Below are 15,942 nucleotides of genomic sequence, written 5' to 3'. Positions count from 1 at the left end.
ATGGGAAGCCCACAAGCAGGGACTGAATGCAACAACATGCTCCCCTCATTACACTCTGATAATCTGATGTTATTTTCTTAGCCTGTGTTTTGGGGCAAAATAATGATATAAAATATGGAAGTTACTGACAGTGGAAGAGAATCTGGTTCTCTCGTTGGAATCAATGGGAATCAACAGAAATTGGAATGGCAAAAAAGAACCAACACTATGAGAAAGCAAATGGAAGTTTTCCATCATGAAAATGAATAGAGCAACAAAACTGTTGCTGACATCACACACCCCTAGTTCAGTTCCCAGCAGTTCTAATCAAGAGGATCTAGGTGTCAGACTTTAGGGGGAAACTCTGCAGGAGGCCTTAAATAACTGTTGCTGGTTGGATCATACAGCAAATAACTGTTGCTGGTTGGCTCAATGAACTAATGTTTGGTTCTGTTTCATAAGTTCATAAAGGGAGTTTGGCAAATTGCTGGTAGGCATGTAAATGAAGCAATGCTATACTTTTTGATGGGACCTAATAGTAATTGATTTGACAGGTAATATCTGCCTGCAAAGGGAAATTGCTTCACAAAGACAATTTTACTTCTGTGTGCCTTAGTACTCCTAGTGTATGTTCCCCAAGGCTCACGATATCATTTCTTTTACATCTGTAGAGTAATCATTGTTAATCTGCTGTGACCTTTTCACAGTAATTGATCTGTGAGATGAGATGAAATACCAATAAAACAAGAGAAAGTTCAATTCACAATCCAATTCTGATCCACTTAGTTCTAGGGTAACTGGCTTTCTGCGGAAAGATTGGAGAGGAAGTAGCTTGATGGTTGTTCTAACAAATGTAAACCCGAGGCTCTTTGGGCAGGACTGGAGTCACCATCCATGTATGGTATGGCATGTAGCTGAATGTTGTAACTAATTAGATGTTAAATAACAGTAGACTGTTGGGCGTGAACCATGGGCCGAAGGCTAACGAAGCAGTTTTCTGGTTAATTGCAGCACCATGATTCATGACTTGCTTGATTCATGCACTGGCATAACAAATTGAAAAAACCATTGGTCTAGAAGGCTCATTGCAAGATTCATTGAAGTGACTCAAGTGAGCACATTTGCAAGTGGAGTAATTTGAGGGCTGGCACTTAGATTCTATCTTGACTGGGAGCTACCACAGATGAGCAGCAGAGCTCATATTTTCCATGCAGAAGATCCCAGGTTCAGTCCCCGGCATCCAGGTAAAGCTGAGAAAGGTTTCTGCCTGAAAAGTTGGAAACCTGCTGCCAGCCACTGTAGACAATGCTAAGCTGCATGGACCAATGATCTGACTTGGTATAAAGCAGGCACATGTGCTCATCATATGGTGCATATTTTAGGGAGAAAAGAGCATGTGCTGAATGGGAATTACAGAAATGTAGCTCAACTCAACTGATTTAGAATAGCCTATTTTTATATTTCATACCAACAAATGATGTCCTCCTCCCCATCCAACTACGGGTAATGGGCAAATGGAAGCAGGCTTCAGTCCAAGTATCCCTATCTGCACATGGAAACTGCACATGGAAACATGTATGTGATTTCCCAATCCAGCAGCTATGATGCACATTTAGACTTGCAAATAAATTGCACCTGTACTGATTAACACTTTAGGAATGGGGTGGTGGTAATTTTGGACTTCCCCCAGTCAGCTCTCCCTGCCTTATTGGCATATCTATGCTTCTTTGCCAGGGCCATGCATGCACAGCTGGATCATAGCCATTCTCTTCTGAGAACAGCAATAAACGAACTATTTTCTGTTAGTAGAGCAAGGATGTCTTTTAATTATTTTTACTGAACCCATCTCAGGTTCTTTTTTAAAAAACAACACCACATCAATGTACTTTCCTTTTGACTGTTCTTGAGACTGCCAAAGAATAATATGATAAGGGGCCCACTTTAATAGTTACAGGAAAGAGCTTTCCATGAGGTCAAAAATAGATGACCACATTAAGTTAAAATTGATAAGTGGCTCATTATCCCAGCACCCGAGCCCCTAAATGCAATGCTATTTCTAGACCCCAAATCCACTCATTTGTTGAATATTTTGCTGTCGGGAATGTAGCTTCATTGTGGGCAGAGAGGAAAGCCATCTGTTGGGACATAACGATCAATAAATAATTGCGAAACGGCAATGCAGCATGGGGATTTGAATTTAATCAAAAGAAGCCCATTCCTCATATAGTCTCAAGGGAGCTGCGCCTAGTTATTTGCTCCGTTAGCAAACAAATTCTTGCGAAAGTTCAACATCTGACTCGCTGGCCTTTCATACAACGGAGAGATAATATGAGAACAGACCTTTCTCTGTTCATCGACAGGCCCTTCCAATAGACGAAGTGATAAACCTGCCCTTTTCAAAGCCCTTATCTACTTAGGGGAAGAGGCCACATCAATAATACAACACATAATTTGCCAAATAGTTTTTCATTTTTAAATATAATCGGTTTAATCAAGTATTATTGAGCTAAGTGGGAGCCTGGATGTAGCAGGGTTTAGTCCTGTCCCCAAGGTTATTTAGCCCCATGCTGAGGTTGCACACATTCTCTAGGCCCCTCCCATGTGGTAAGATGGTGAACTGCATCAACAGGGAGTCTGTTGTATCTGTGGAGACTCCTTGCATGATTTGGAGCCCTGATACAAAAGGCTCCCACTGCAGAGGTTCACTTTCATCAGATAAGGGACCCAGAGAATCACCATAACATCAAAGGTAGCGGGCTAAGCAAAAATAACTGCAGCTCTGTGTTCCCTTGTAGCTCAAGATATGTTTGAAAAAGATTCTCTTCTACCTGCAATCCAGAGCATCAATTAGAATGTCAGAATTCTAATGCATAATGTGCATTATGCATAATTCTGCATAATGTGTCAATAGACTTAGTAGGAGGCCACCTCTCACCCACATTCTAATGGAACACAACTATGGCTCTGAACAACCCACAAATATTTTGCATCCTAATTCAGGCATGAAGGTTTAGCCACAAAATCTAGTGTTCTAGCTTTCACCTGTCTCTAATTTTAACTTGTGTAGTGCTTATTTATACGAAGAGTTGCTAAAGGTGAGATGATCAATCCTGCAATAAATGTTAATCTTTCCAGTTGACCAAAAGGAGGACATTTTTAACACTTCATAAAATTTCCTTCTCTGCAATTTGATTACCCTCTTTTACTAGTAGGAACACAATTTTAATCTTCTATATAAAGAAGAACTGAAAATTGCTTTTCATAGTCATTTTCCTTGAGTACGTAATATATTCCACAAATGAGACCCATGTCACCAATGTTTCAAAGCTAATATCTATAGTATAAGCTTTATCGACTGTTCATTAAGCAATTTTACTATATCATGTACATGCTTGATAAATGAAAGGCGCAATAAAGCTTGATTGACTAGGCACGGTCTAGACTGTGCCCTTGCTTAAATCACTGAAACAGAATACAGTGTTCCCCTTGCTGTATAAAACCGTCTTCTAAGTGCATTGTTAGGTTACAGTTTCAAATTCCCAATTATAATTTTACCCTAAAAATGGTAGCCATTCTTTGCTAAAAGCAAACACATTTTAGATATGGGTCACCCCAACATGATCACTATGCAAGGTGCTCAGTCTCCTCATGAGTTTGAGGTCAAAGGTGTGAAGCAGGAAGCCTCCTAAATTCATGGGGGTTCCTTTTAGGATTTTGAACTTCTGCACCATCAATTTTTAATTACACTGGGAGCTTCAAAGGTAGACGGGGGTCTCCACTCAGTGGCATTGAATGGGTTACCAGCATCCGGGGCTGCGTGGGAAGGAAATGGATGAAGTATGCATGCACATTCAACTGCCTAATGGTGTCTGCATCACCCAGGAGATCGCAGCCGCACAGATAAGAAAAGAAGAGTCGTTCTGTTGCCTGGAAAGGTCACTTCCTGGCTCTCATGGAGAAGCCATTTTCAATGGAGCCCAGCAACAGAAGTGTACAGCTCTATTGAGGTGGCACCAAATGGTGCCGCCCTTCATCCACAAATCTCAGGGCAGTTCACATCATTTGTAAACTGGAGATTCTGATCACCAGGAAGTGATATAATTTAAAGGACTGCTTATCTATTTGTTTCGGCTATAATAGTGACCTAAAGTACAAAATGTGGCTGCTTTGCTAACCTTAAACATTGCAATAGTCCTTTGAATCATAAGGAAATAGTGTGATGCCCTCATTATTTTTCTTGTTGGCACAGAATAAGGCCTATACTGGCTTGGACTTATAGAAGCTAGCGTGAATCAGAATTTATTTAGTAGAAAAGACTAGAATGCATACCCAAGTTGAACAACCAGGAGACTGTCTTCCAGCACCACATTCTCGCATGAGTCATGTGACCCATGCAAGATCGTGCCCCCCCCAAAAGTGTTTTTCCAGTGCAAGATTGCAGCACCCAAAATGGCTGCCATGCTGTCACATAAAAAAGGGGATATCCCAGTTTTCCTGGGACAGTTGAAGGATATGTAGAATGTCCATGGCAGGTAAAGTATGAGGAATGATGCACTAATTCAGTAGATCAAAGATTGAAACTAGCCAACTGTTTATCTTTTGTCCATCATGAATTCCACAGAAATGGATGGACTTCCCTGTTTCAACTTTCCTTTGCATGTCTGCTTATATTTTCAGTTTGCCTCTTTCTGAAAGATATTCATCGCCCATTTCCCTCAGTTTATGTTTACAACATGGAAACAAGGACCCATTTGTTTTCTGATGCCCATTTTTATACCATAGTTATTTCAGGTATGTCATGTTCTTTAAAAGAGTAATGTGAATTGGCTTAAGCACTCTGAACTGTCGGGGGAGGCATGCATTGTTATAAAACTTTAAACTCACCTGTTTGCGTTCTTCTGAGTTAAGTAGGAGATAACGTGGATCAAATACTATTTTGTGTAACTCTTTTTCCCATGTGGAAAATGCAGAGACCTGAAGGAAGATATGAATGGAAGATATATAAACAATTTTCTGAAGGTTTTGGAACTAACCTGCCTGTAAATTCAATTTCTGAGTGAGAAAACAGAACACTGCAAGAATGCCACAAGCTACAGCATTTGCCATGACCTAACTTATTCAAGAAACAGAATAAATCTTAATCAAGGGAACTGGGATTAAGAGGAGAACTGGCTGTGAGAACAGAATGGAAAATGTATGATGCAGGAATGAAGAACAGCAAAAAAACCAACATGTTTGAAGGAATGATCAATACCATAGGAAACAGATCAGAAATCAATATGACACAACTATAACTGTTTCATGGTGTCCTTCACCTACTCTTTTAACCAGGAATTTTAATTCAGAAATTATCTTATTCCTCAAATTCATTTCATTCAGCTTTCAAGTTTTCTTCTTTTGTAATGGTCCTCTAAATACTTGTTACTGATAGGTTTTGTAAGTTGCTGTGGGTCAGTTTTCCAGAAGTGACTAATAAAAGCAGATGCAAATCATGATGATGATAGATCTATTTGAATCAGCTTTCAGATCAGGCTTAGGCTGAGTAGAAACTGGGATGAGCTAGCTCACTATTTTTATTTAACAGGATTTATATACTGATTAATCATCCAAAACTTATTGGTTCACATAAACCTGTATAAAATTACTAAAGAAAGTAATTGTTCCTCATTAGGTAATTCATGCATGTAATTCATCCTGCTTTGCTTATTCTTTAGCAGTTGGGGTCCATAAAAACAAAACACAAACCAAATCTACAGTAGGGCAAAGCCTTACTGAAACCAAAGTGTCATAAAACAGTGAATAAACTTTAGAGTTCTCCAGAACTCTTCATTGGGCTAGATGCTTCACTGGATCTTGCTTGCATAGTTATGAGACACATGTAGCTCTTTCATGGCTGCGTCCTTCTGGTCTCACTCTGTAATAATGGTCCCCTTTTGTCTGTCTCCATATTTGTACCTATCTGCCAACATCAGAATACAATGTGAGCCAGTATAACATAAAACAGGTACTGGGGCAGTCTTAGGGAAGCCAAATAGACTATGTTGATATTGAATCTTGCTCTAATTGGCCTTCCAATCAGGGGAGAAACTTAGGTCAAACATGTTGGGAATCTCCTATAGGAGATCATTGCTCTTTAGGCTGAAGGCTTGTGTGAAAGATCCATGATTGTGCCAGCAAATACAACAATACTCCCTTTCCTCCCCTTCCCTTGCGTCCCCAATTTCTCTCCAGGGGGTTCCCCAGCCCTGTAGAGAAAGGGAATGTTTAGATAAGCATAAGTCTGTTTCATAGGCAAGACACCATGATTTAACACCCAAAGTGTTAAACCTAACAAAACTTTATCATTTCCACTGAAAAAGTTGGTAGAAATAAGAACAATTTTCAGATATTTATGTCCCGTAATGGATTGGATTATTCTGTTCTAACCTGTCCTATTCAATGCGCTTCTTCACAATGAATAGAAAATACTCTTAGAATCATTAAAAAATTGTCCGGTAGCACCTTAGAGACCAACTAAGTTCTGGGTATAAGTTTTCGTGTGCATACACATTTCTTCAGATACACTGAAACAGAAGTCACCAGACCCTTATATATAGTGGGAGGGTGGGGTTTTTCTCAGGAGGGTAGTAGGAGATGGGTGATTGACTCAGTGGGTATGGTAAACCTGTTGATGACTGTAATTAGTCCTACTTACTGGTAGTTGGTCTCTAAGGTGCTAGTGGACAATTTTTATTTATTTATTTTGACTGCGTCAGACCAACACGGCTACCTACCTGAATCTTAGAATCATATCATTAGAAACATGTCAACCATGGGATGTGGAATTAGTTAGATCAAGTCTAAGTCAGAGACGGTTTTGTGTGTAATGGAATGTAATTAAACATGTTTCCATTGGGTACCTGAACTGTTATTCAAAGACCTAAAATCAGGCAATAAGAAAGATTATAAGCTCTCTGGGCACAGATTACATTTATATCGTGTCCTTTACATCACGTAGCCTTTTGTACAGCAAATGGAAGCAACGTAACATCATTCAACAGTGATAAATGTTGATAGGAAAGCAATATTAAAAAGCATTTATAGAAGCGGTAGGAATCATGAGATGGTTGCAACATACTGTTACAAATCTTGAGTTTATATTGTGTTCTCATAATCTGCTGGAATCAAGCCAGTCCAACCTTATTTCTTACCCCTCTTTCCAGAAGCATATCTCTGAAATGGGTAATACGTTCTTCCAATGGAAGTATAATCTGATCTTCAGAGGCTTTCACGTTTTTCTCTTCGACCTTCTCTAGCCCAGCGTTCTCAGGATCTTCCAGTCTTAAATAATGCAAGTAATATGCAGGATGGAATAAATTTTTAACGCTCAATTATCTTTAAAAACTCAGCAGGAACTAGAAAAATAAAAGCAGCAACTTGTTGCACAGAGTGTTCTTGTATTAACTTATTTTTGTCTAAGTTTAAAGATATGCTGCTAGCGTGTTCTTCACCTCATTCTTTAGAGGCATTAAAACAGACTTTCCCAACCTGGTGCCCTCCAAACATTTTGAGCTACAGTTCTCATCAACCATGCTGGAAGGGGCTGAGTGAAATTATAGTTCAAAACATCTTGAGGGCACAAGGCTGAGAGAGGCTCCATAAAGGATGCCTTTATTGGAGCTGAGAGTTCAGATGGCACACTGTTAGGACTGTTTTACTGGGGGATAGTCCTTACTTGGATGTTCAGCTTTATCTGAAGAAAAACTCCTACCTTGCTCCATTTAGGATAGAGTGTGTTCTCAACTTCTAAACTAGGGGAAAGCTCTGAAGTGATGTGGCACCAGATTTTGATTTGTGGGAAAGCCACCTCCGCCCCACGGAGGAGGTGAGGTTGAGGGCTTCATGGCCCCAGCACGGGCGCGGTGGCTGGAGCCCAGCACCTGCGCAATTGGGGGGATTCCCGGCCATGTCATCCCCTGGTCAGTCAATCGGCTGGCTCAGGGGGCATGGCCTGCCCTATTTAAGGCAGGACGAGGCCGGGGATCTCCCTCTTTGCTGCCAGTCAGCTGTTCCTGCTTTCCCCACCCTACTGCCCTATAAGGTTTTTGTTCCTTGACCTTGCTATGGACCTTGGTTGGTCGCTGTTGAGGGGCCTGGTAGGAATTTTTCCACTTGGAAAATTGGCACCAGCCACTTGGTTTTCACCTACCTCGTTGCAAATCATCACAACTTTCTTGGTATTGGCAGTTAGGCATTGGTATTGTTCTGTAGATGGAAGAGGGGAGGTAGCGCCATCACCTGTCCCACATATTGAAGAGTAGTCCGATAAAGGATTCTGGGGGGCGTGGCCCTGTCCAAAGCCTGGGGAGGTGAGGGCCTAGCGGTCACTCCGAGGGAGTTCTTAGTTGATGTGCATCAGCAGGACTCCCCCTACTGGTGGTTAACCCTTCCCGGACTTCAAGCGGACGGGCTGAAGTCGGATATAGTCGGTTAGGACCAATGCCTAAGCCAATACCGCTCATCACCAGTAACCAATACATTTGTGGCCTTATTTAGCCCATTAATCTTAATGATTGTGTCATGTGTCATTATTTCCACTGGGGTGGGTGGGAACTCACCACGCAAAGATGTCTTATTCTGAGCCCCTTTTGAATGATGCATCTTCTCAAGATATTTACATTTATACATTTCCTACTTAGATGTGATAGGGCTTTAAAGTCAGTGAAGTGATAAATATTTGTTATCTCTTTTTACAAACAGTTTCTTATATTACCCACTGTGCTTACTATAAGCTTACTCAGGAAAGGAAACAGTGTTTTAACACTTGTTAATTGCTTGCCTATGTATTCCCACCAAGCCATTACAAGCAAGAACCACTAACTTTCCCTTCTAAAATACTTTCTATCTGTCACTTCCTACACAGCAGTAGATTAACAAAAGGGCTAACAGGACCTGGCTTGTTCAGTGCTAACCAGAGACAACTGGCAACCCATTGTATTTCATGCCATCTACAATGTGCAAGATTTGTTTGCAGGGTGACTAAAATGGTTGCTAGTTTTATTATAAGTGTGCTATGTAAATTATAAGGGCTAGTTCCTTGGGCATATTGGAACTCTGCCATCTCAGCACTGAAGAAGCCCCTACAGAAGTTCCCCCAGTGAAATAAATGGAGATGCTCACATGCTCAAGAGATACATTATTCAGCACGGGTGGCGCTGTGGTCTAAACCACCAAGCCTCTTGGGCTTGCCGATCATAAGGTCAGCAGTTCAAATCCGCACGATGGGGTAAGCTCCCATTGCTTTGTCCCAGCTCCTGCCAACCTAGCAGTTTGAAAGCACACCAGTGCAAGTAGAAAAATAGGTACCGCTGTGGTGGGAAGGTAAACCGTGTTTCCATGTGCTCTGATTTCCATCACAGTGTTCCGTGTGCCAGAAGCGGTTTAGTCATGCCAGCCGCATGACCTGGAAAACCTGTCTATGGACAAACGCTGGCTCCCTCGCCCTAAAAGTGGAGATGAGTGCTGCACCTCATAGTCGAATTGGACTGGACTTAACCCTCCAGGGTCCTTTACCTTACCTTTACCTATTCACCTGACTGCATCTTAGTCTCTAGCATGGGGAACAAAACTATAAGGGACATGGATTAACATTATTCTGGCATTCTTGCTACACAATCAGTGGTTTAAATATATTGTAGTTCCAGTAATATCTGTTGTAGAAACTTTCAGAAAAGAGATTATTCTCTCTGACAAAACCAAGCTGAAATCAACTAACTACATTTGCACCTGATTAGAAACTTTTAGCCATTGGACATAAGCATGATTTTATTCTCGAAAGGTTCTAAATGGTTCAGCCGAAATGGGAAATGTTAAAATCTTTCAGCTAATAAATTCCATTACCCAGTAAAGCAATATGAGTCCTAACATTATTTTCCTTGCCATCAATAATTGCATTATACAAATTCACTCTTAAATTATACTAAAATGGGTATTGCATGATGTTAGTAGCTCCAAAGGCATCAAATTGTCACTCTTCATATAATAGTGACTTCAATATTATATTAGCCATTCTCATTCTCCTGAAATTATCCTATTCTGTAATATGATCTATAAAGCTTCCAGTCCAATTTCTGGTAACCAAAAATAATTTTTATTTCCAGAGAAATGGGTGGAAACCCAGAAAGCTACTTCATTAACGAAGATGCTCTCTGGCTGCCTCTTTTTTAGTACGGTTAATTAAAAATGACGCAAATAATGGTGAGCATTACTGTTCCCAACCCTAATCCTGTGGAAAACCATCGAATTATATTTTAATTTGATCCTGGCTTGTTTTTAGGAGGTAATTTAAATATTGTTTGATTTTATACCAATGTGATATATTTGATGTTAGCCGCCCTGAGCCCAGTTTTGGTCGGGGAGGGCGGGATACAAATAAAGGTTTATTATTAAGAGACTAGGGCCCTGCGAGATTTGACATCTTTCCGCAGGGCCTGCAAGACAGAGCTGTTCAACCAGACCTTTGGTCAGGGTTCAGCCTGACTCATTTCTCTTCGTATAAGAACAAGAATGAAGGAGGTTCCCAGCCTGCTTATAGGTCCTTATAATATCAGTGGAAACAGTCGGTCTTGGACAGTATTAACAGCTTCCAGTTTTAACGTGAAGATTGCCACTTGTTCAGTTTTAATTTTAATTGGTTGAATTAATTGTGGGATGTATCTTAATTCATTGATCGCTTGTATTATGCATATTGTCTTATTTATATGATGTTAGCCGCTCTGAGCTCGGCTTTGGCCAGGGAGGGCGGGATACAAATAAATATTACTATTTCTAGGTTAGCGGAGTCTGTAACCTGAAGCGTATGTAACCCAAGGTACCACTGCATATCAAAATGTAGTATGATTCATACAGCTATTATTTTTCTCAAAAATGTATTACCCCCAAAGAACAAGTTCTATTCCTGATTTGGCCAGGATACTGTTTCAACAAATTGCATTTATATTGTAAACTGCCTTGGATGAAGGGTGGCATAAAAATTTAATAAGCAAACAAATAAAATACAAAAGTCCATTAAAATTTTTACTAGTCAGATATTCTGTGGGCACAGTTTAGAAACTAAGCTGCAGAGGAAAGTTTAGGATGGCTTTCAGTTAAGTTCTCTGCAGAGTAAGCCCACTGAAATTAATGAACATGACCAAGTTAGCTCTAATAATTTCAACAGCTCTACTCTGAGTAAAACTTTGTTGAATTCCTCCCTTAATCCATGCAGATAAACACCTCTGCTATGGTTGGGATTAATTTTAATTAAAATAATTTAAATTTAAAATAAGGACTTGAAATTCTTCATATAGTCAAAGTCCATTTTGGCATTTTCAGCAAAGGTTACTTCCTGGATCTCATGTCAGAAAAAATATTACTTACTTATTTCTCTTTGTTTTAGTACTGTGATCATCATTTAAATCTTCTGCATAAGAGCCATCACTTTTATCTGCTAAAAGTAAAAAAAAAAAAAGGAGTTAGACAAATTACAAACTTTACATTAGATTAATCAGCTAATAATTGTTTAGCTTTAGCTTTTCCTAAAGTCTATTCAGTTTCTAAAGATGTGCCCATTTATCTGGCAGTTTGGAGTTACCTTAGAACACTAGAGTTCCTGATAGATTTAGAATGATTTTAGAACAACAACATATGGCAATTTCTTGTTTTGATCTTCACACATTTTATTTAATACTACTTTTTTAAAATGAAAGGTTGTCATTTCACATTTGGATAATAAATAAAAAGAAAAATATGTTCATTTTATTGCTGACAAGTTGAAAAATTTGATAGAAGCTCCTTTCTGCCAGAAGTGTCGGTGGTATTCTTACTCAAATGTAGGGGAACTATAAAGCTTCTCTGTCATTAAACTTGACACACCGTATTGCAATCAAAAACATGCAGACATTACTGTCTCTCAAATTTAGAGGATAGCCCAAAGAAATGATCGATTCCTGTTTTGGCATAGATATTGTCTAACAAATTACAGTGGGATGTGGCTGTTTTTCAGAAGAAGTGTGATGTTTATGATCCCATTATCTATTTCTGCAATTCTGAAGCACTTTATCTTTTCTGCATATAGAGCACCACACTCTGAATAAAAATGAACTGGAGACAAACTCAGTGTGGCTTGCAATTTCTAGTGTGTCTTCTAAAGTCAACATGATTTCTGATAAGCAGCACACTTTTATTGAGGGGAAGGGTGAAATACTCCTATATGCCCTCCATTTTGAATATTTAAATATGAGGCTGGTCTATGATGAGAGAGGGAGTCATGGAGTAATTACAATTAAGTGTGTAAGAGAACTTTAAAATAAAAGTGTTCTCCCCAATCCAACTAGGGACTGCATCTATAGGCGCAAGGGCCCTCAAAGGTCATCTACTCTTTGTGGACACATGGAATACATTGTGATGCTGTCCCTAAAAGGTGGACACTCCAGCTGCTTCTTAAAAACCTCTAACAAATAATAGCCTACCATCTTTAGAGGCAGACAGTTCTACCATCCAACAGATAGTACCACCAGGAAGTTCTTCTTCATTGTTTCAACATAAAGTCCAATTTCTTGCAAATCTGAACCCAAATGCTTTCAACTCTCTGGAGCAGCAGAAAAGGTTGTCAGTCAGGTTGTTGAGTGAAACACCCAGGCATCGCATATTCCAACTGTGCTGGTTCAATGCAGCTATCAGGCCATGTTCAAGGTCTTGTTACTCTAAAGCCTGGAGCAACTTGGGACCAGGTTAGCTGAAAGACTGTCTGTCCCTGAATAGAGTTTAGAACACTTATGGTGAATTTTTATTCGTGGCACCACACCCTATACAATACCACAGGGTGGTGACTCAAAAAGGGCATTTTCCAACATTGCCCCTGCATTATAGAATGCCCTTCCCCCTGTCAAACATGAAGCATCAGCCAACAGTTATTTCTCTCAACTTGATGAGTCATCTTTTTGCCTAAGTTTTTCCTGAGCTATAATATTGGACCCTGTTTTTACTGATTTCCCATTTTTACCTGGTTTTATGATAATAGTTTTTAGGTTGCATCTCTGTCTTTACAGTAGTGCTTCCCTCTTTTCATGTTGCATTTCTGTACACCGCTTAGAGATTTTTAAATACAAAATATTTCAGAAATGCTTTTAAATAAATGAGGAATTTGCCCCATCATCTATATGGCAGCCATTCAAGTATTTGAAGATTGCTATCATATCACCTCTTAGTAATCTCTTTTATAGGCAAGAAAACAGGCTTCCATATGACTATTCCTGCTTAGACTGCAATAATTCCCTGAACTAGCAGTCAAGTCCACACATACACACAAGCCTCCTTTAAACATTGAAATATTGGCAATCAGCTGTTTGGGTGGAATATTCAGCTGACTGGCAGGACTCCAAGTTTGTTTGTTTTTTACCCTCAGCCCCAGCTGCTACACATGTGATTTATTAAATCAGAGTCAGGAAATGTGACTTTAAGGTCTATGCTCACACTTTATTTCAGTCATTTTGCCCTTAATGCTGTATTCTGTGCTATGCTAAACTCACTCTTACAGGTTCAACCCCTTCTGTCAGAAAATAGGAAGTGAATTGTTCTATTTTAGTTCAGAGTCTTGGTCACATTGTATATCAATTTTCCGAAGCAGGCTGCTAAAGAAATGAATCAAGGAACACACATGCCCACATAAAACCAAACTGAACAAAATTACATTTCTTACTACCCCAGGACAATTTGCTATAATACTGCAATGGCTGAAGACCAAGGGTGCTTCCAGATGGAACCGTAACATCGCAAATGGGTCATTCGGGTATTGCAAACAGGACACTGGCAAAATGATTTGGGGGGGAGAGTTTTGTTTATTGAATTTTCCCTGGAAAGGGGAAAACCTGATTGAATGAGAAAAGAAATACAGGCTGGCATTTTCATGTGGGTGCGGCAAAAATCTGACATGCATGAGTAGCACTGCAGTTATATCCACTCTGCTTGACAACATAGTAATTTGTGAGGAATCAGATATGAATGCTGTATAACAAGGCACACATAAATGCACAGTAAAGCTGGGTACTATTAGTACCCAGTAGGGACTGGTGAGACAGCATATGGGTGGGTCACTTGGAGGGGGGAAGTGTGGGCAACTTGGCACTGTGAAAGGCAGCATCAATCTGATGCTCCTGCTGTGACACACCACACCTCTGAGCGCCCTGTGACTTTCTTCCCACCTGTTTTTCTTGGCAACTGCCAACAACCCACAATATTGTGAAGCCAGGAGAACAACAGGGTCCCCACCTGCACAGCTTCACTGGCTGGTGCTCACAATACCAATAATAAGATAACATGCAACCTGTTCTGTTGAGGGAGGTCGAGGCATGCAAGAGACTGAATGTGGCCCAGGTGTGGAACCATGGACACTCCTCAAGAGTGCACACTTCACTGAAGTTATCTGCATACATTCTGCCTGGGATTATTTTAGCAGCAATTTCCCAGTAGCTGAAAAACTAGGTAAAATTAATCCCTACAGCCTTCTAACAGAGATCGTTCTAGTTCTGATGATACTCCTCTCCCTCTCTGAACTGGGCCAGCATGTTTAAGGGAGCAGCTGCATACCCTTCCCACAGCCACCCAGCATGCCCCATACTGTATAGGTAGTCCGGTTGAAAGCACGACCAAAAAGCCAGCATTCTGTTCCTTCAGTGGCTAGCCAGGTGTCTATGGGAAGCCCGTATTCATGACATGAGCGCAATAGCCTTCTCCCACTTGCAATCCTTAGCAACTGGCACTGAGAGGCTTAGAGCATCTGATACTAGAGGTTATGTGCAGCCATCATAACAAGTAACCATTGATAGCCTTATCGTCTACAAATTTGTCTAAGCATTCTGCTGATGGACTTTCAACCTTCTTGAAACAAAAATAGACCTAACCTATAATAAAATATGTAATACCATACTTGATGCTTATCAAAAGAGTATATATGTAACCATTAGGAATCAGTAGTGCAAACAAAGTATTATCTTTCTCTTAAAGAAGACACAAGTTCTTTAAGTGATTTTAAGCCACAGAAGAACCTGTTAGGAAGACATATCTGAGTTAAGCTGTCACAAGTTAGCAGGCATCTGAGATGGAACATCTCTAAAACCTTTTATCACCCCATAGGCCTCTCTGAGCTGACTAGAAAAATCGACACAGGGATAGACTTTAAAGTTATTTGTCTCTGTGTGAGAATAGATAGCTTGGATAAAGAGCATATGGAAAGCAAGCAGTTTCAAAAAAGGCACCAAAACCATCCACTTTCTGGAAGTAAACAGAGCTGGGAAACACAATGACTAACAGCAATACAAGAAATATACACAAGGGTCAGCTCTATACTTTATTCAAAACCAAATGCAAGATCTATTCCCGAAAAGGATAGGGCAAGACTGTATTGTTAAATTGGCCATAAATGTGTTTATTAATGCTGAAGCTGACTTGGTGCCAGATCAAGCTATTAGATTCTACTGAGTTCACATAAAAGTGAAACTGATAAAGAAGAATGACAAAGGGAAATGAAAAGCATCTGAAACTTTAGGTTAGGACACAAGTCCACTTTAACCCCAGTTGAGTTATAGGGACGCTGAATGAGAATTTGTACAAGAGGAAAACCATTTCATTAATTCCTAAGTTTCTAGCTCTCTCCAGAGCACAATCCACTGGGGAGTTCTCCTGTGTGAGCCCCAATGAGTGAATGAGAGCTCCATCTGAAATATACATTTAAACCAGTATTCTACAACTGTAAACAGTCATGGCTTCCCACAAAGAATCTTGGCACCTATAGTTTGCTAAGGCTGCTGAAAGATGTTAGGAGACTCCTGTTCCTTGCACAGAGCTACAATTACATGAATGATTGAACAACCAAGTCCTCTTCCCAGGGAATTCTGGAAATTGTAGCTCTGTGAATGGAATAGGGGTCTCCTAACAACTCTTGGCACC

General features: G+C 40.1%; 1 protein-coding gene across 2 annotated transcripts in view; it reads right to left on the bottom strand.

Annotated features, from left to right (window-relative positions):
* The window catches only part of TCERG1L (transcription elongation regulator 1 like), a 162,439-nt gene that overhangs the window by 5,785 nt on the left and 140,712 nt on the right, over nucleotides 1–15,942 (bottom strand). The window contains exons 9-11 of one of the 2 annotated variants that reach the window (XM_083505975.1): nucleotides 11,377–11,443; nucleotides 7,170–7,299; nucleotides 4,864–4,953 (exon numbers count right to left, since the gene is read on the bottom strand). In XM_083505975.1, coding sequence (XP_083362101.1) covers nucleotides 4,864–4,953; nucleotides 7,170–7,299; nucleotides 11,377–11,443 — 287 coding nt within the window. Of the gene's footprint in view, nucleotides 1–4,863; nucleotides 4,954–7,169; nucleotides 7,300–11,376; nucleotides 11,447–15,942 lie in introns of both variants that reach the window. The other variant, XM_083505974.1, reaches the window with a different exon arrangement.

This window comes from Podarcis liolepis (assembly GCF_965112155.1).
Source record: "Podarcis liolepis genome assembly, chromosome: 5".
In the NCBI taxonomy this organism is placed as follows: domain Eukaryota; kingdom Metazoa; phylum Chordata; class Lepidosauria; order Squamata; family Lacertidae; genus Podarcis; species Podarcis liolepis.
This window is presented reverse-complemented; position numbering and strand designations above follow the sequence as displayed.